This window comes from Chiloscyllium punctatum, chromosome 3, assembly GCF_047496795.1.
Source record: "Chiloscyllium punctatum isolate Juve2018m chromosome 3, sChiPun1.3, whole genome shotgun sequence".
Lineage (NCBI taxonomy): Eukaryota > Metazoa > Chordata > Chondrichthyes > Orectolobiformes > Hemiscylliidae > Chiloscyllium > Chiloscyllium punctatum.
The window spans coordinates 29,452,692-29,473,699 of NC_092741.1; the positions used below are offsets into that span (position 1 = coordinate 29,452,692).

The 21,008-nt window shown below is 41.1% G+C and overlaps 1 protein-coding gene across 2 annotated transcripts in view; it reads right to left on the reverse strand.

The window, feature by feature from the left end:
* The window catches only part of kif6 (kinesin family member 6), a 567,232-nt gene that overhangs the window by 290,980 nt on the left and 255,244 nt on the right, over positions 1-21,008 (reverse strand). For both annotated transcript variants that reach the window (XM_072551042.1, XM_072551033.1), the window contains 2 exons: positions 18,181-18,286; positions 16,008-16,149 (listed from right to left, as the gene is read on the reverse strand). In XM_072551042.1, the coding sequence (XP_072407143.1) occupies positions 16,008-16,149; positions 18,181-18,286 (248 nt within the window). The remainder of the gene's footprint in view (positions 1-16,007; positions 16,150-18,180; positions 18,287-21,008) is intronic.

Consider the following 21,008-nt stretch of genomic DNA (forward strand, 5'->3'; position numbering starts at 1 on the left):
TTATAGTATAAGAAGAGTGCAAAATATAAGCTTACAAGGAAACAAAATGAACCAAAAACACTTTAAGACAGAAAATAGTATTTTAAAAAAATCTCTTAAACAAATCTTCTGTACCGAATGGATTCCATCATAATATATTAAAGAAAGGGAGGAAGAATGCGAAAATGCTTTAGACATCATTTTCTAAAGCTCTCTGGATTTTGGAACTGTGTCATTGAATCAGAAAATGTCACTCTCATTACTTAGGAAAAAAAGATGGGAGAAACCGGAAAACCTCACGTGTATTAGTTAACCTTGTTTATGGATAAGTCACTGGAATCTGTCAGCAGGGCCATACTGCAAAAAAAATGTTCCTTTAAGAATTCTGTAAGTTTCAATTAGATCAGTGCTCATCCTTTGAAACATTAGAGTATACAGGGGCTGATTCCTCAACCTCTCCTCAGTTAGCCTGTCGAACCTCTGCTGTACTCCATCTATGGCAAACCTAACCAGAAACAGAACATAATAATCCAAGTATAATCTAGCTAAAGTTCTAGGAAACATAACCAAGATTTCTTCATTTTAGCAGTCAAAGGCCAGAATACAATTAATCCACTTAAGTATTTACAGCACCTGCATGCTCGCATTCACTGTCTTATGAAGCACAACGTGATCATTTTGAACATCAACACTTCCGAATCTCCTCTACTTAAGTAACATTCTGAACCTTTGTCCTCACTCTTATCCATATTATATTCCACCTATATGTTCTTGGCTACACAGTCTATCAAAATCCCCTTGAAGCCCCTTTGAAAGTGGCCAACTTTCAAATGCTTTCTGAAATAGCTAGCAAGCCACTCAATTGTTACACTCACTCAAGATCTCGAAAACAAAATGAAACCAGATGAATTACATGACATCAAATTCAGCATCAGAAACAACAACAGCAAACATTGCCCCATCCACACTGTGTGTTCTTCTTATTAACACATGGGGGATGTCTCACATACTAGTCAAGTCACAGTCTGACAGAATCAAACCTTACAGACAATATTCCAGACACCACGATCACTATCCCTGAATATGCCCTGTTCCATTGGCAGGACAGGCCCAGCAGAGATGACAGCAGAGTGGTATACAGTCGGGAGGGTGTAGTCTTGTAGTTCTCAACATTGACTCCAGACATCGTGAAGTCTCATGGCATCAGGCCAACATGGGCAAGGAATCCTCCTACTGATTAACACGTATTAACCTCCCTTGGTTGGTGATGCAGTGCTCCTCCATGTTGAACATAGAACATAGAACATTACAGCGCAGTACCTCGATGTTACGCCGACCAGTCATACCAATCTGAAGCCCATCTAACCTACACTATTCCATATACGTCCATATGTTTGTCCAATGATGACTTGAATGCACTTAAAGTTGGTGAATCTACTACCGTTGCAGGCAAAGCATTCCATACGCTTATTACTCTCTGAGTAAAGAAACTACCTCTGACATCTATCCTATATCTATCATCCCTCAATTTAAAGCCCCCTCGTGCTCGCCGTTACCATACTTGGAAAAAAGCTCTCCCTGTCCACCCTATCTAACCCTCTGATTATCTTATATGTCTCTATTAAGCCACCTCTCAACCTTCTTCTCTCCAACAAAAACAGCCTCAAGTCCCTCAGTCTTTCCTCTTAAGACCTCCCCTCCATACCAGGCAACATCCTATTAAATCTCAACACCCTTTCCAAAGCTTCCACATCCTTCTTATAATGCGGTGACCAGATTGTACACAATACTCCAAAGTGCAGCCGCACCAGAGTTTTGTACAGCTGTACCATAACCTCATGGTTCTGGAACTCGATCCCTCTATGAATAAAAACTAAAACACTGTGTGCCTTCTTAACAACCCTGTTAACCTGGGTGGCAACTTTCAAGGATCTGTATACATGGACACCGAGATCTCTCTGCTCATCTACACTACCAAGAATCTTACCATTAGCCCAGTACTTTGCATTCCGGTTACTCTGACCAAAGTGAATCACCGCACACGTGTCCGCATTAAACTCCATTTGCCACCTCTCAGCCCAGCTCTGCAGCTTATCTATGTCTCTCTGTAACCTACAACATCCTTCATCACTATCCACAACTCCACCGACTTTAGTGTCGTCTGCGAATTTACTAACCCACCCTTCTACATCCTCATCCAGGTTATTTATAAAAATGACGAACAGCAGTGGATCCAACACTGACCCTTGCGGTACACCACTGGTAACTGGACTCCAGGATGAACATTTCCAATCAATCACCAACCTCTGTCTTCTTTCAGCAAGCCAATTACTGATCCAAACTGCTATATCTCCCACAATCCCATTCCTCCACATTTTGTACAATAGCCTACTGTGGGGAACCTTATCGAACGCTTTGCTGAAATCCATATACACCACATCAACCGGTTTACTCTCATCTACCTGTTTGGTCACCTTCTCAAAGAACTCAATAAGGTTTGTGAAGCACAACCTATCCTTCACAAAACCATGCTGACTATCCCTAATCAAATGATTCTTTTCTAGATGATTATAAATCCTATCTCTTATAACCTTTTCCAACACTTTACCAACAACTGAAGTAAGGCTCACTGGTCTATAATTACCAGAGTTGTCTCTACTCCCCTTCTTGAACAGGGAAACCATATTTGCTATCCTCCAGTCTTCTGGCACTATTCCTGTAGACAATGACGATTTAAAGATCAATGCCAAAGGCTCGGCAATCTCCTCCCTGGCTTCCCAGAGGATCCTAGGATAAATCCCATCCGGCCCAGAGGACTTATCTATTTTCATACTCTGCAAGATTTCTAATACCTCTTCCTTGTGAACCTCAATCCCACCTAGTCTAGTAGCCTGTATCTCAGTATTCTCCTCGAGAACATTGTCGTTTTCTAGAGTGAATACTGTCGAAAAATATTCATTTAGTGCTTCCCCTATCACCTCTGACTCCACACACAACTTCCCACTGCTATCCTTGAATGGCCCTAATCTTACTCTCGTCATTCTTTTATTCCTTAAATACCTATAGAAAACCTTAGGGTTTACCCTGATCCTATCCGGCAACAACTTCTCATGCCTCTTCCTGGCTCTTCTGAGCTCTCTCTTTAGGTCATCAGGTGATGAAGGAGCAGCGTTCTGAAAGCTTGTGCTTCCAATTAAACCTGTTGGACTATAACCTGGTGTTGTGTGATTTTTAGCTTCACATTGAGAATATCCTTCATCATGCTGTGTAACACCATCCTTGTGTTAAATGAGACAGACTTTGGACAGTTCGAGTAACTCGAGATTGGGCATTCAAAAGGTGCTGTTGACTAACAGCAGCAGGGAAAAATATACTCCAACAAAATGTGCAACCTCAAGAATCAGCATATCCACTCTACCATCAGAGAATCAACTCTGCGCAACGAAGAGTGCAAGAGCACATGCCAAGAGCAGCATCAGGCATGCCTAAAAATGAGATGTCAATCTGGCGAAGCTACAAAGCAGGACTATTTGCATGCCAAACAGCATAAGCAATGAGTCTTGGACAGAGCTAAGCAATCCCACAACCAATGGAACAGATCTAAGCTCTGTAGTCCTGCCACATCTAGTTGTAAACCATCGTGGACAATTAAACATCTCATAGAAGACAAGGTTCCACAAATATTTTCATTCTCAATGATGGGACAGCCTAGCACATCATTGAAAAAGATAAGGCTGAAGCGTTTATAATAATGACAAGGAGAAAGTGAGGACTGCACATTCTGGAGATCAGAGTCGAAATGTGTGGCGCTGAAAAACCACAGCAGGTCAGGCAGCATCCAAGGAGCAGGAGAGTCAATGTTTGAGGCATAAGCCCTTTGAAGTGAGGGGGCACAAGGCAGCTGAGAGATAAATAGGAGGGGGGTGGGGCTGGGGGGGAAGGTATCTTGGAAGGTGATAGGTGAATACAGGTTGGGGGTAACAGTGATAGGTCAGAGCAGAGGGTGGAGCGGATAGGTGGGAAGGAAGATGGATAGGTGGGAGAGGTTCTAGAGGGCAGTGCCAAGTTGGAGGGTTGGATCTGGGATAAGGTGGGACTTCAACTCCTCTCCCACTTCACTAAGGACATGCAAGTCCTGGGCCTCCTCCACCGCCAAATCCTAACCACCTATCTCCTGAAGGAAAAACGCCTCATCTTCTGCCGAGGGACACTCTAACTACACGGCATCAATGTCAATTTCACCAGTTTCCTCATTTCCCCTATCCCCACCTAATCCCAGATCCAACCCTCCAACTTGGCACTGCCATCTTCAACTTCTCCCACCAACCATCTTCCTTCCCACCTATCCACTCCAACCTATCACCATCACCACCCACCTGCATCTACCTATTGCCTTCCAAGCTAACATCCCTCCCAGCAACCACCCCCCCTTCTATTTATGTCTCAGCCCCCTTGGGCCTGCGCCTACATCCCTGTTGAAGGGCCTATACCCAAAATGTCGACTCTCCTGCTCCTCGGATGCTGCCTGACCTGCTATGCTTTTCCAGCATTTGCAATAATGCTGAGTCAATAATCTCCAGAAATGCCAAGAAGTTTATTCACATTATTTATGAATAACTTGAATAACGACATAGAAAGTTGATATTCAAATATGCTGATGACACAAAGTAACACAATACAGTAGATATTGTCGTTGATGACATAAAATTATAAAGGGATATTGATAGACTAAGTGAATGGGCAAAACTGGGCAGATGGATTTCAATGTAAACAAACATGAGGTTATCCATTTTGAACTGAGGAAGGGTAGATTGGGGTACTCTCTAGATGGTATTAAGTTAAATCCAGTGTTTGTCCAAAGAGACTTGGGGGTTCAGGTCCATAGATTTCTGAAATGCCACTAGTAGGCACAGAAAATAATCAAGAAGGCTAATGGAATGTTGGCCTTTATGACTGGAGTATAAGGACACAGAAATTATGCTGCAGTTATACAAAGGCCTGATTAGACCACAATTGGGGTGCTGTGAGCAGACCTGGGCACCTCACCTTAGGAAGGATATATTGGTCTTGGAGGGAGTAAGAGGTTGGCTTACAAGAATGGTATCTGAACTTCAGGAGTTAAGTTATGAGGAGAGATTATGGAAATTCAGCTTATTTTCCCTAACATTTAGAAGGGTAAGGGGTGAACCTATAGAAGTCTTCAAGACATTAATAAAAGAAGACAGGGTAGATTATGATAAACTATTTCTACTGATTGGGAATTCAAGAACTGGGAGGGCAAATCCTGGAAAGCCCTCCCTAGTGATATTGTGGGTCTACCTACAGCACATGAATTGCAGTGGTTCAGGAAGGCAGCTCATGACTACCTTCTTAAGGGTTACCAGGGATGGGCAATAAATGCTGACCCAGTCAGCAACAGTCATTTTCATTCCATTTTAATCATCCAATGTCACCACAGACTGGAATTATCACAGTTCTGTTTACAAAGTAACAAAAACGAAGCCCTCTTACCTCCTCTTCCCCCCCACTATCTCATTTTGAGGGTGGGAGGAGGGAGGTTAAAGGAGTGCAAAACCTCTTCCCCATTCCCTCCATCACAGCTATCAGTGAGGAGGAATGAGGAGTGTGTGGCAACGATAGTAATGTCCCTCAAGTGAACAAAACTAAAATAGTTGGGCTACATTTACAACCTACTAATCTGCATGCATCACTCCAGAATCAACACTATTTTGAAAGGTAAACATAAATGGATCCACTAACTCTACAGCCACCTTCCTCAATTCACTGAGGTAACATCATCAGGTGCAGGATTTGTCAACTTTCAGTCTCATTTATGTTTCAATAACCACGTTTTTATCTATATTAATTTCTTTTAGTTCTTCATTTAGTTCCCTTGGATCTCAATTAACTTTGCCATGTTTCTTCCTTTATGAAGACAGAAAAGGTGGACGAAATGGCCTCTCTCTGCTATACATTTTCTATTATTCTATGATTCTAATTACTTTGCTTCTTTTCCATTTTTTATTCTGATTATAAATTCTCCTGCTTCTGCCTGTAATGGATCCACATTTTTCTTTGCTAATCTTTTCCTTTTTACATAACCATAGAAACACACAGTCTATTTTTACATTGCTTGCTAGTTGACAGCCACATTGATTCTTCATTTCTTTATAAGTTTCCTAGTCCTCCTTTACTAAAATTCCAAAATGCTCCCAAAAGTCAGGCTTACTACTTTTTTGGCAACTTTATAAGCCTGTTCCTTTGAAGTAATACAATCTTCAACTTCCTTTATTGGCACAGTTGATTCACTTTTCCTATTGGGTTTTTGTGCCTTAAGTGAATACAATTTTGATACAAACCATAGATTATTTCTTTAAACATGAACATTGTATGTCCACCATCATACCATTTAATATATTTACTGAATTCACTACAGCCAATTTGCCCCTCATACCTACACATTTTCCTTTGCTGGATTCAAATCCTAGTTTCAGATTGAATTACATTGTTTTCAAGCATAACAAGACAATTCCATCTCACTATCATTCTTTCCTCAAGGTTATTTTACACAAATATTATGAACTAGCCCTTTCTTGTGGCCTCATTCATTCCTCAACACAGTAGAAAACTATTTGCACCGATTGTGTCCTCAACAGCATTGGTCCTAGAACATAGAACAATACAGCGCAGAACAGGCCTTTTGGCCCTCAATGTTGCGCCGACCTGTGAACTATTCTCAGCTTGTCCCCCTACACTATCCCATCATCCATGTGCTTATCTAAGGATTGTTTAAATCTCCCTAATGTGGCTGAGTTGACTACATTGGCAGGTAGGGCATTCCACGTCCTTATCACTCTCTGTGAAAAGAACCTGCCTCTGACATCTGTCTTGAACTATCACCCCTCAATTTGTAATTATGCCCCCTCGTACAAGCTGACGTTATCATCCTAGGAAAAAGACTTTCACTGTCTACCCTATCTAATCCTCTGATCATCTTGTATGTCTCTATCAAATCCCCTCTTAGTCTTCTTCTTTCCAATGATAACAGGCTCAAGTTTCTCAGCCTTTCCTCATAAGACCTTCCCTACAGACCAGGCAACAACCTGGTAAATCTCCTCTGCACCTTTTCCAATGCTTCCATATCCTTCCCGAAATATGGGAACCAGAACTGTACACAATATTCCAAGTGTGACCGCACTAGCATTTTGTATAGTTGCAGCATGATATTGCGACTCCGGAACTCATTCCCTCTACGAATGAAACCTAACACAGCATAGGCCTTCTTAACAGCACTATCCACCTAGATGGCAACTTCAAGGATCTATGTACATGGACTCCATGATCCCTCTGCACATCCACACTGCCAAGAATCTTTCCATTGACCCAGTACTCTGCTTTCCTGTTATTATTCCCAAAGTGCATCACCTCACATTTAGCTGCATTGAACTCCATTTGCCACCTCTCAGCCCAATTCTGCAGTTTATCCAAGTGCCCCTGCAACCTGTAACATTCTTCCGAACTGTCCACTACTCCACCGACTTTAGTGTCGTCGGCAAATTTACTAATCCATCCACCTATGCCTGTGTCTAAGTCATTTATAAAAATAAACAGCAGTGGTCCCAAAACAGATCCTTGAGGCACACCACTAGTAATCGGACTCCAGGCTGAATATTTTCCATCAACCACCACTCGCTGCCTCTTTTCAGAAAGCCATTTTCTAATCCAAACTGCTAAATCACTCTCAATTCCATGCCTCTGCATTTTCTCCAACAGCCTACCGTGTGGAACTTTATCAAAGGCTTTACTGAAGTCCATATATACATCAACTGCCCTACCCTCATCTACATGCTTGGTCACCTTCTCAAAAACCTCAATGAGGTTTGTGAGACACGACTTATCCTTAACAAAACCATGTTGACTATCTGAAATCATATTGTTGCTTGCTAGATGATTATAAATCTTATCTCTTATAATCCTTTTCAAAACCTTTCCTACAACAGAAGTAAGACTCACTGGACTATAATTACCTGGGCCATCTCTACTACCATTCTTGAACAAGGCCACAACATTTGCAATCCTTCAGTCTTCTGGTACTAAACCTGTAGACAATGACGACTCAAATATCAAAGCCAAAGGCTCTGCTATCTCCTCCCTAGCTTCCCAGCGAATCCTTGGATAAATCCCATCCGGCCCAAGGAGCTTGTCTACTTTCTATCCTTCTAGAATTGATAACACCTGTTTGTAACTAACCTTGATCCTTTCTAGTCTAATATCTCGTACCTCATTCTTCTCCCCTACAATATTCTCCTTGAATGAAAACCGATGAGAGATGTTCGTTTAGCACCTCTCCAATCTCCACAGGGTCCACACTCAACTTCCCACTTCTGTCTTTGACATTAGATTTAGATTTAATCAAGTTTAAGTCACCCGCATTTGCTACATCACCCATGTTACAGCCACCTCTAATTTCTAAATTTATGCTTTCTTCCTTCTTGTTTGTCCTTCCTAAATATTAAGAGACCTTATGTATTCAGATCCAAGCCTTAATCACCCTGCACCGACATTTCGGTAATGGCAATTAGGTCATAACCAGTTATCGCTATTTGTGTCATTAAATATAAAGAAGGACAGGAAAAGCTTTTTTTAGGTATGTGAAAGGCAAAAAAATGGTTAAGACTAAAATTGGGCCCTTAAAGACAGAAACAGGGGAATAGATTACAGGGAACAAGGAAATGGCAGAAGAATTGAATTGCTACTTCAGATCTGTGTTCACTGGGGAAGACACAAGCAATCTCCCTGAGGTAACAGTGGCAGAAGGACCTGAACTTAAGCGAATTTATATTTGCCAGGAATTGGTGTTGGAGAGACTGTTAGGTCTGAAGGTTGATAAGTCCCCTGGGCCTGATAGTGAGGAGGATGTTAGGAGATTACAGGCTGAACTGGACAGGTTAGGTGAGTGGTCAGATGCATGGCAGGTGCAATTTAATATGGATAAATGTATGGTTATCCACTTTGGTGGCAAGAACAGGAAGGCAGATTACTACCTAAATGGAATCAATTTAGGTAAAGGGGCAGTACAAAGAGATCTGGGTGTTCTTGTACACCAGTCAATGAAGGTAAGCATGCAGGTACAGCAGGTAGTGAAGAAGGCTAATAGCATGCTGGCCTTCATAACAAGAGGGATTCAGTATAGAAGCAAAGAGGTTCTTCTGCAGCTATAAAGGGCCCTGGTAAGACCACACCTGGAGTATTGTGTGCAGCTCTGGTCTCCAAATTTGAGGAAAGACATTCTGGCTATTGAGGGAGTGCAGCGTAGGTTCACGAGGTCAATTCCTGGAATGGCAGGACTACCTTACGCTGAAAGACTGGAGCGACTGGGCTTGTATACCCTTGAGTTTAGAAGACTGAGAGGGGATCTAATTGAGACATATAAGATTATTAAAGGATTGGACACTCTGGAGGCAGGAAACATGTTTCCGCTGATGGGTGAGTGCCGAACCAGAGGACACAGCTTAAAAATACGGGGTAGACCGTTTAGGACAGAGATGAGGAGAAACGTCTTCACCCAGAGAGTGGTGGCTGTGTGGAATGCTCTGCCCCAGAGGGCAGTGGAGGCCCAGTCTCTGGATTCATTGAAGAAAGAGTTGGACAGAGCTCTCAAGGATAGTGGAATCAAGGCTTATGGAGATAAGGCAGGAACAGGATACTGATTAAGGATGATCAGCCATGATCATATTGAATGGTGGTGCAGGCTCCAAGGGTAGAATGGCCAACTCCTGTAGCTATTGGCTATCTATTGTCTAATTGTTGCAAAAGGGAATTCAGATGGAGTGCCTTTAATTCAGTCTTTTTAATATTATTCTGTGTACTTGATACTGACAATCATTTCTGCTGCCTTTCCTAATTCCATGAATATCTTCTTTTTATTCAGTCTGAATTCCCTCCTGGTTTCCATTCCTCTGACAAGCTAGTTTGAATCTTCTCCAAGAGTTCAGACAGATCTTCCCTCAAGAAATTTAGTGCCAGTCCTGCTACATGAAACCATAAAAGTCTCACTTGCCCCAGAACCAACCCCAATACCCAAAATGTCTAAAGCTCTCCTACCTACAGCATTTCTCAGGCCACTTGTTCATTCAAACAATCCTCCCTTACTAGAATGTGACCTTCAAAGTCCAGTCTTTCTTACCTCTTTCCTGACTTTCTAAATTTTTTTCAGAACATCTCTTTTTTTTCTATCAATTCACTAGTGCCAATGTGGACCATCTATGGATGGTCACCCTGACCCCAAAAGAATGCCATGCAGTTGCTCAGTGACATCCTTGACCCTGACAACAGAGAAGCAACATAGCATCCTGGAGGTAAAAACAATGACTGCAGATGCTGGAAACCAGATTCTGGATTAGTGGTGCTGGAAGAGCACAGCAGTTCAGGTAGCATCCAAGGAGCAGTGAGTCAAGTCTGCAATAGAAACGATTACCTGTTCCAATTATCATATCTTCTTTCACTGCTGGCCTTCCACTATGCACTGAGCCACATCCCTACATTTATACTGCTCAACACCTGATCACAGTCATTCGGGATGATACATTCTAATATGTTCAAACTGCACTGCAAAGTGTTCAATCAGTCATTATTTAACATTCAATGGTGATCTATTAAAATCTATGATCCTGAAATGAAAGTGCACAGCACTCCAAACATATAAATCACAAACATTTATTTTTCTTTAAAGTGCTCAGCAGCATTCAGCTGAAGTCACTGGAAATCAAACAACCAGCAATTAAACTTCAATAAAAGCTGCCAGCAATTTCTCAGCCTTCTAAATCCCAGCACCAAGTGTTTGTTAGTTTAACATTGCCAAATGATACAGGGATCATTACAGGTATTAATTACAATGGTTATAATTATTATGATTAGTTTTAATTTAATGTAGTTTGTTTTTTTTATGTATTACACTTCTTCCCCTTTTCACCTCTCCTCTCTTCCCACCTACTCTGCTTCCTTTCCCACTGGTCCTCCATCTCCTCCATGCTCCCCACCTTCCCATCCTCCACCATTCCTCCTTCTTCTTATTCCAATCTCCAGCCACTTTCCTCCTCCACTCTCTGCTCTCACCCCCAACTGTTGCCTGTTTATCAACCCCCTTCTCCTCGCTTTACCCTTTAATCTCCTCTCACTTTCCCTTTCTCCCTCCCTCTTTGCTCCCATTTTATCTCTGCCTCCACTCCTTCCCCTCCCCACACTCTTCCTTCCTTCCTCCTCACCTGAGCACCATTTTCACTGCTAACCCCCTCCCCTCAAGCCTTCCGTTTCTCATGACCCCATCTCCTCCGCACTACTGAATGGAGAATGACCAGATAGAATCAGAAGTTATGCTGATCACCGTTCAAATTACTGACATGACTGGGAAATTGGCTTAGTGGCAGCTAACAGAAATGGTGGGTACTGAAATTGGGAGAATGTGACCAGTACTGTCCAAAGATTATCTCTGTTAGGGCCAATATTATTCACATTATTTATTAACAACTTCGATAATGGCACAGAAAGTCACATATTCAAATTTGCTGATGACATGAAGTTAGGTGACATTGTAGAAAAACGTAGATAAAATTACAAAGGGATATTGGTAGACTGTGGGAAAGGGCAAACTGTGCATATAGATCTTGGGAAAGATGTATTGTCCTTGGAGGGAGTACAATATAGGTTTACAAGAACAATACTTTGACTTCAGGGAGGGATTATTCAAATTAGTAGGTTTTTTTTCTCAAATTTAGAAGGTTAAGGGGTGATCAGATTGAAGTCTTCAAGATATTACACTTAATGGTAAGGTCCTGGGGACTATTGCTGAATAAAGTGACTTTGGAGTGCAAGTTCATAGTTCCTTGAAAGTAGAGTTGTAGGTGGATAGGATAGTGAAAAAGGTGTTTGGTATTCTTTCCTTTATTGGTCAGTGCATTGAGTGCAGTAGTTGGGAGGTCATGTTGAAGCTGTACAGGACATTGCTTTAGCAACTTTTGGAATATTGAGTGCAATTTCTCGTCTCGTTCCTATCAGAAGGATGTTGTGAAACTTAAAAGGGTTCCGAAAAGATTTACAAAGATGTTGCCAGGGTTGGAGGATTTGAGCTATTGGGAGAGGCTGAATAGGTTGAGGTTGTTTTCCCTGAATTGTCAGAGACTGAGGGGTGACCTTATAGAGGTTTATAAAATCATAAGATAAATGGACAAAGATTTTTCCCTGGGGTGGGAGAGTCCAGAACTAGAGGGCATAGGTTTAGGGTGAGAGAGGAAAGATATAAAAGGGACCCAAGGGGCAACTTTTTCACACAGAGGGTGGTGCATGTATAGAATGAGCTGCCAGAGGAAGTGGTGGATGCTGGTACAATTACAGCATTTAAAAGGCATCTAGATGGGTATACGAATAGGAAGGGCTTGGAGGGATATGGTCCGGGTGCTGGCAGGTGGGACTAGATGGGGGTGGGATATCCGGTCGGCATGGACGAGTTGGACCAAAGGGTCTGTTTCCGTGCTATACAACTCTATGACTCTATATTAACAGGAGAAGACAGGATCGACCAAGAAAAACTATTTTCACCTATTTTGAAGAATGTAGAACTAGGGGACATAGTCTGAGAATTAGGGTCATACCAATGAGGAGAGATGCTAAATAGCATTTCTCCACACAAAGGATGGTAGATGTTTGGCACTTTCTTCCACAGTGACAGTGGATGCAGGATCGGTTGTTTTTTTTTGCAAAATTATTAAGGGGTATGGGCCAAAGGAAGATATATGGAGTTAGGCCACAGATCAGCCATGTTCTCACTGAATGGTGGAACAGGCTTGAGAGGCTGAAAGGCTCTTCATTTTCCTCAGGATTGGTCACGCTGACAGACATGCATAGAGGTGCCAAAGAATAGTAAGAAGGGATAACAGAATGCCAATTGGAATGTAATGGGTCAGGGAAGTTCTTGCGCAAATATTATTTACATCATCACCTGGAGGAAGCTGCATTTGATGCTTATATGTCCACATACACAAATTTAACAAGCTGTGATCACTTTTGAATGCTTGACTCATGGATCATGACCCTGTGTGATCAAGTCTGCTTCCAAATTTCATTTTAAATGATGAAATGATATATTTGGCATACCATCAATGCAGAAATCAATATCAAAATGTTTAGTTAGATATGGTGTTATATATTATAGTTGATGTATGTTATGTAGTGACAGTGTCCCTTTAAGAAGTGAGTCATCAGCCAGGTTCATCAGCTTCTTCAGACAGGTTTTAAGTTTTTACAGAGTACACAGCTACAGAATAAAATCTCCTTGCTGGATTGCAGACAACAATGAGTTTGTGTGGTTTGTAGTTCTGACTGGAGCTTTGTAACTGCTCAATACAGAATAGATGGCTCTTGCAAAACTCCACTGATGAATTATTGCCCCCACCAGTATCCAAACTAAAAAGGCAACATATACTCAAGGGTCACTTACAGTGCCTGCCTGATACTTCCACGCTGTCTGCAGTCAACCAATTCCTCTCTGCCTGTATGCTTCTAACCTGCAGTGTGGCCACCTTCTTAAGAATGCCATCCATATAATTCTCAGCTTCACAGACTTATCTTCCAAACCTGTAGCTCAATTTTCTGCAGTTAGCATGCATTCATCTATCTCACGTAAAGCATCCATGACTCTCGACATAGCACAAAAAATAATGTTCATTCCACATAGCTGAGCTGACCTGCCATGCTTTACACTTACTTTTGGGCTATTTACTATGAACTGAAGACTAGAAAGTAGAATACTTATTTACTAATCAACTCTTTCTCCTGTTCCTGTAAGGTAGATGATTAAGAGTAACTTGAAGACCATAAGTTCATCAGAAATATGAACAAAAGTCTGCTCTTTGGTCCTGTGAGCCTGCTCTGCCATTTAATGGGATTACAGCTGATCTGACATTCCTTACATTCACTTTCCCGCCTTTTCCCTTGTCATCCTTGATATCCCCAACTGATCAAGAATCTATCCTTAAACAGACACAGGAAATCTACACCACAGCTCTCTATGGTAAGAAATTCCAAAGACACACAACCATTTGGGAGAAGAAATTGCTCTCATCTCAGTTTTAAATTGCCACCCCTTTATTCAGAGATTATGGTCCGAAACTCTCCCATGAGTGGAAATATGAGCATTTGCCTTGTCAAACTCCTTAAGAATCCTATATGTTTCAGTGAGATCACCTCTCATTCTTTTAACTTTTAAATAGTAGAGTCCCAATCTGTGCTCAAGAGACAATCCCCCCCCATACCAGGGATCATCTCTGAACTGCCTCCAATGAAATAATGTCTTTTCTTAAATAAGGACACCAACACCACTGTCAGTACTCCAGCTGTGGTCTCATGGCACATTGTACACTTGCAACTCTTCCCAACTCTTCCATTCCAAACCCCTTGAAATAAGGGCCAACATTACATTAGCTTTAACATTTTTCTATAATTTAGCTAATTACACACTTTTCCTAAAAATAATGAAGTAGTCAAGCTATTTGCAAACTGACTTTTACAGTAGATACACATCAAACAATCTACTTATGACTTTTCTATAATACCTCTGTTTTTCACTCACTTCTCAAACTCAGTGTGCACAGATTGCAAGCTGCTGACTGGCATGTGCCTTTCCAACTCCGAGTTAAATGCAGGCTTCAAGCCTCAGCCTGGATGTATATCTTCCCTCTCCAGACTGGATTCACTCATGTCTACCACTTCTCTCACTCAGATTCTCTAGTTAATCTCTTACACTGAAACTGTCAGAACTGAGGAAGAGTCACCAGATCCGAAATATTAACTTTGATTTCTCTGCACAGATGCTGCCAGACCTGCTGAGCTTTTCCAGTAACTTCTGTTTTTGATTTGAAGGTAACTTCAGTCTTGATCATGGACAACTGCAGTAAGTCCTTGTATATCCAGACCATATTTTCAGAAAACACAAAGTCATGAGGCTTTATTTTCTCATGGAGGCAAGAAGGATAACTCCAAAACCTCTTCCTAGCCAGTTATGCTTTCCAAATCTTAATGGTCAGGAAGTAGAGACAGGCTCGACTCAGCAGAAATAAAGCTGGGCCAGTGCTGATGTGACTAGGTTGAAAGGCCCACATCCATTTAAAATGATATCAGGCATAGTTCTGGAGATAAATATGGGGCCCATTAACTTTCACTTCCACACTCCCCTTTTCCTCCCACCTTCATCCTCCACTCGGACTCCTTAACCCACTATTCTCATACAATCACCAAGTGACTCACTCCAATCCATTGGATATAGAATTCAGGAGCCCTCTAACAAAGTAAGGAAGTCTTTGAGAATCTCATCACTCAATTAAAAGTTATTTGAAATTGACTTAAAAACTATTGTCCACTTGTACTAAAGCATCAAAATAAGCGAACATTACTTGTCAACCCACATGAAAACTATTATCCTCTTAACTGTTCACATGCCCATCAAAATAAGCAAACTCTAATTTCCATTGACAGCTGTAAAAACAACTACTGATTAGCAGAATTCTTTTCTGGATTTGGAAGTGAGTCAAGCATTTGTGAGATTCCATTGCACAGCTGTACAAAGCAATCCTGTTGAGTTATGTCAATGAGTACATTTGGAAGTCAACTAAGAGTTTTTAATGTGACTATACTGAAGTACTCTGTCAACAAGCTCTCTTGAGCTGAGCCCACTAAAGCCATGCTGCTAATCTTGAAGATGAGACATCCATCAAAGCTTTGAAACAGCCAAAGAGATGGCTGAGTCGATTATAAAGGTAGGAGGAAAAGGGGAGTGAAGGTTTAGGGGGTCCCATATTCATCATCAGAGCTGTGCCTGATACCTTACAGAGTGGAAGTGGACCTGTCAGTCTGGTCATATCGGCATTTGTCCAGTTTTGTTTCTATTGCTACCCTTCCCCCCCACCTCAGGATTTCCTTGGTGGCCTGTCTTTTTGAACCTTTAGTTCGAGAAACTGAATATAAACGTAAAAGGATACTTATTTCATTATCTCGTTGCTGCAAAATTTCTCGTAATTTCATCTCTGTGTTAATGATATCATCTCCATTTGGATCCGGGGACAAAGGTCCATTTTCTATCCGACCATCTGGTCTACACTGTTTCAGGTCCTTCACTAAACACTGGCACAGGAAAAGAGGTATGTAAGCATTCTAATGATATCACATGTGTTAAAGATTAACAATGCATTCCAAGGAGAAATTATTTTATATATTTTTCTATTCTCCAGACATGGAGATGTTGGTATTTCACTAGCTTCTGAATCTGTCAGAATTTTACAAATTGCACATTGGCATGCGTTGAACACTACTTGTGTGCCATGGCATATCCTCCCAATCAAATGTGATCGGTGGTACAATTGATAAACTGTTGACAGCATGTAATATTGCAGAGAGCCAAAAGGTAGTTAGAAATCACAGCATATCCTTGGTAAATTTCTGATCGCCACAATTCATAACAATGCATTAACTGTTTTATTATATGCATGGACTATACCTATAAAATGGGGGCAGTTTCCAGACCTGTGATAGAACTGAGTTAAGTCTACCCATTATGAAAAGCAAGGGCTCTCAAATGTTCTTATGTAATTTGCAGCATTGAAGTCAAAGTGAAGTGAAATTCAACAAAAATGCTTTACTCCGAAGTGTCTTTAACCCATTTATAAACGTACATGTCATGAGCCTATATTTTTCTGTAAAAAAGGAAAGTGAGGCTATCAGCACTCACTGATATTAAAGAATGAAATTGAAAGCAAATTCAAATCTCTGCTAAGGGACAGTCACAGTCTAAACAGGTAGCTAGCCAGTAGAATATTAATAATGGCCAATTAGGGGGGCTCGGGGCTCAGTGGTTAGCACTGCTGCATCACAGCACCAGAGACCTGGGTTTGATTCCAGCCTCATGTAACTGCCTGTGTGGAGATTGTACATTCTCCCTGTGCCTGAATGGATTTCCTCTGGGTGCCCCGGTTTCCTCCCACAGTCCAAAGATTAGGTTAGGTGGATTAGCCAAGCTAAATTACCCATGGTGCCCAGGGATGTGTAGGTGAGATGGATGGGCCATGAGAAATACAAGGTTACAGGAATAGGTTTGGTTGGATGATCTTGAGAGGGTTGGTGTAGACTTGATGGGCCAAATGACCTGTCTCCACTTTGTAGGGATTCTATGATTCGAATGTCTGGCCTTTAGAGTCAGCCTCAACCCAGGCTCCTGGAGCAAGGAATCCATGCGTTTACTGAGATTTCCAGCCAGGAGTTTAAATTTTCCCATCAAGCTCAATAGGCTCAAGCCTTCATCTTGTGAAGGTTCCAGTTTTGGGCATTGGGTAGATATAGGTAACTTTAGCCAGAACACTGGTAATCATATTACAGATAGCCTCTGTGTTCTTGGGCTATGGAGAGGAGGTTAACAACTTGAGTTCCAGTTCTTTGCTGCCTTCCAGAAATCTCATTAGAAAGTGAGCATGTGTAGATTGTCTCATGAGGCAATATTAGGTTTGGCTGTGATGCCATCCTTCAAGAGAAATGACATACTTCAGATGAAAAGAATAGTTTCATGCAGAAGGTGCTGGAGGTGTATAAGTACTTGTGGCAATGCACCGTACTGAACATTGGTCTTTGTAAAAAAGAAAAGATTATTTTAAAAAGGATACAAAATTTTGATAAAATTGACACCTAATAAAACTTATATAAAAAACAATGATTTAGGAAAATTTGGGATTACTTTGTATTAGGCAGCATGGTGGCACAGTGGTTAGCACTGCTGCCTCACAGAGCTAGAGACCCGGGTTCAATTCCCGCCTCAGGCAACTGTCTGTGTGGAATTTGCACATTCTCCCTGTGTCTGTGTGGGTTTCCTCCTCCCACTGTCTAAAAATGTGCAGGTTAGGTGAATTGGCCATGCTAAATTGCCAGTAGTCTTCGGTGTAGGGGAATCTTGGTGGGTTGCTCTTCAGAGGGCCGGTGTGGACTTGTTGGGCTGAAGGGCCTGTTTCCACACTGTAAGTAATCTAATTACCAGACATTGATGTCACTCACTGCAAATGGCCAACTTGTAAAAATACTCAAAACCTATTATCATATGTTACAGCCCAGTTAAGAAGAGTATTAGGAGTTAGATTCAAAGGGTGTAATGTAAAATACATACACACTGACCTTTAATCGCTGGAAACAGTGCTGAATCTTCCTCATGTCAGCTCCAACGTCCAGTGAGGCCTCAGGGTCAGTATCTTCTAGAAAAATATTGAGCTGTTCCTCCAACCTGAAGCAAACAAAATGTTTTAAAAATCCACCTCCTGAGTATAGTTTATCTCCCACCCTTTGCCTTCATTAATTTTGCAACTTGTCAATGAAAATGTTGAGTTATTTGTTAAAAAAAATCCTTTGCTTGCCTGTAAAATGCAAGATAGGATGATGATGCATGTCATTTTCATGAGCAGTTGCAGCTATTGCTGGTCACTCAAGTGATGAGGCGGATTTGCAGACAAGAAGCAAAAAGTTAATCCTACCTTGGTACTAAATGATTTAAAACAATAGAGAATTATCGCACAGTTACAATCATTCTAGATTAGTAAATCAGCAACCCAAATTAATGATCCAAAAACAGAAGTTCAAATCCGACCATGCTGGGAGAATTTAAATTGATTAATACATCACAAATAAAAGCTAGTCCATTAAGCTATCAAATTATGACAGAACATCACAAATACCCTGCAGGGAAGGAAATCCGCCATCCCTGTCCAATCTGGTCTGCATGATTTGCGTGATTGACTCTGAACTGATCATTGTTCCTGCAATGATTCAGATGCAGCAACGTCAAGTGATACCCACATAGCACCTCCACAACAAGGACAGTCACTACATGCATCAAAACTACAAGCTCAGACATTCAGCAGACTGCATCCACCTCATCCGAAACAAGGGAGCATCACTTGGTCTGAGACAGGACGCTGCACCATATAAAGCACTGAAAGGTTCACTGGGATGTCTTTTTTCAGTAACTTTGCATTTTCTGAGTAGCACATAACTGGCATTCGAAGTTAGATGTGTGAGACGCTTTTTGTTAATGACAAAACAAGAAAGTGTTGCGAAGTGGTGATATAGAGCAACAATTTGTCAGTGGTGATGGTGTAGCCTCTGAGAAGATCTGTTTATTCATTGTCCATAAGAGTTTACATGTTCCAGACTGAGTCTTCAATAGATATGTTAGCGCACCTAGCTCAGAGTGAGCACCATACCAACCCACTCATTTTGAATCCGAGCATCTTAGTTGTAACAAACCTGAATTAAGTGAGCTCAAATATTAATGATATCCTGACAAACTTCTCAAGCTTCCCCATGCTTGAGCACCTCCTTCTATAGCAAGAGCACGTCCCTATTTTGAACCTTCTGTTTGTCTCCTCAACTGAAGAGTTGTGTGATTTCAGGCTTCGTCCATTTCAATGTTCAAAATTCTGTAAAGGGAAATGTTATGGATAGAGCAGTGAACAACCACAAGGAGCAAGACTCTTGCAAGTGTGTACTGTAAGGCACTGTAAGTCTGGAACCAAATCTTCCAAAAGGAGTCTGCAGCCAAGGTTGCTAATTAGGCAGAAGATGCAATGGTGTTAATTTTCAAAAGTCTCTAAATTCAGGAAAGATTCCATCAGCCTGGAAAATCGTAAATATAACTGTTTTATTCAAGGAGAAAGGGAGGTAGAAAACAACAAAATACAGAAAACAGCAATATTGAAAGGATTATAGCTGTACTGTTATGAAGATGTGGGTGAACTATACCTTTCAACAGAGTTAAAAGATAGCAGTGACAGCACCAAGTGTTCTCAATAAGACACAATGTAACATGTGCTCCAACTACTGGGGTAGCTGGTTGCCTGGAAACGACTAAAAAAAATTCAGATTAGGCCAATCAGTTTAAATTATTTCCCCCCCAAAAAAATTTCCAATCAAGTTTGTTTTGAGTATATTGACAATCTTAAAAGCCAATGACACAATCCGATGCTCTGGGGTATAAGACCGGCGAAAAATTGAACAGTTGGGAGGAGAACTGTGAAGGCCCAGCAGACTGGCTGAAAAATAGCTCTCTTAAAAGTACATTTTTCAATCAGTAACCTGTGAAGCAGAATCCCTAAGAAGAAAAAAAGACACAGGAAGATCCAAATATAAGAAACAAAAGCTGTCTGGTTTTGAGATAAGAAGTATTGTGTTGTAACTCTTAATTGGGAGTTTTATCGGACTAGTATTACAGAGGGAAGGTAACAGATAGATTAGAGTAAGGACTTGTACATAGTTGTTCGTTAATGATTCTCTGTTATACTTTAAGAAATAAAGTTGTTAATTTTTACTTTAAATAGTTCTTGACCACTCAAATTTTACAGATTACTGCACGGGATAAATCTTTTCTGTGTTGCTGGTTTTAAATTAGGCAGGAGAGTTTATCCCATGTCATAAGAGTACACTCAGAAAAACTCAAAGTCATCAGGAAAAGGCAGCCTGGTTTCATCAAAGGGAAATCATGTCTAACAAATCTATTGGTGTTCTTTGAAGGAGTAAAATGCACTGAGGATAAAGGGGATCCAAAAGAGAGCTTTCCAGAAGGCATTTGATGAGGTGTCACATCAAAGGTTTTTGTAGAAATTAAATCAAAAATAAATAGAAGATTGGCCAGCTAAAAGAAAACAGGGAACATATACAAATGGATCTTTGTCCGGTTGGCAGGATGTGAGAAACAGAATGCTGGAGAGAACAGTACTGGGGCCTCAACATTTTTATTTTACCTAAATGACTTAGATGAGAGGACTGAAGACATAATAGCTAAATTCATAGACAATATCAAGACAGACAGGGAGTCTGCTGTGAAAAAGGCCTGTGGAAGTTGTGCACGGATATAGATTGGCTAAGTGAGTGAGTGAACAAAATTCTGTCAGATGTCTTATAGTGTGAAAAAATGTAAAGCTGTTCCCTTTGGCAAGAAGAATAGAAAAGCA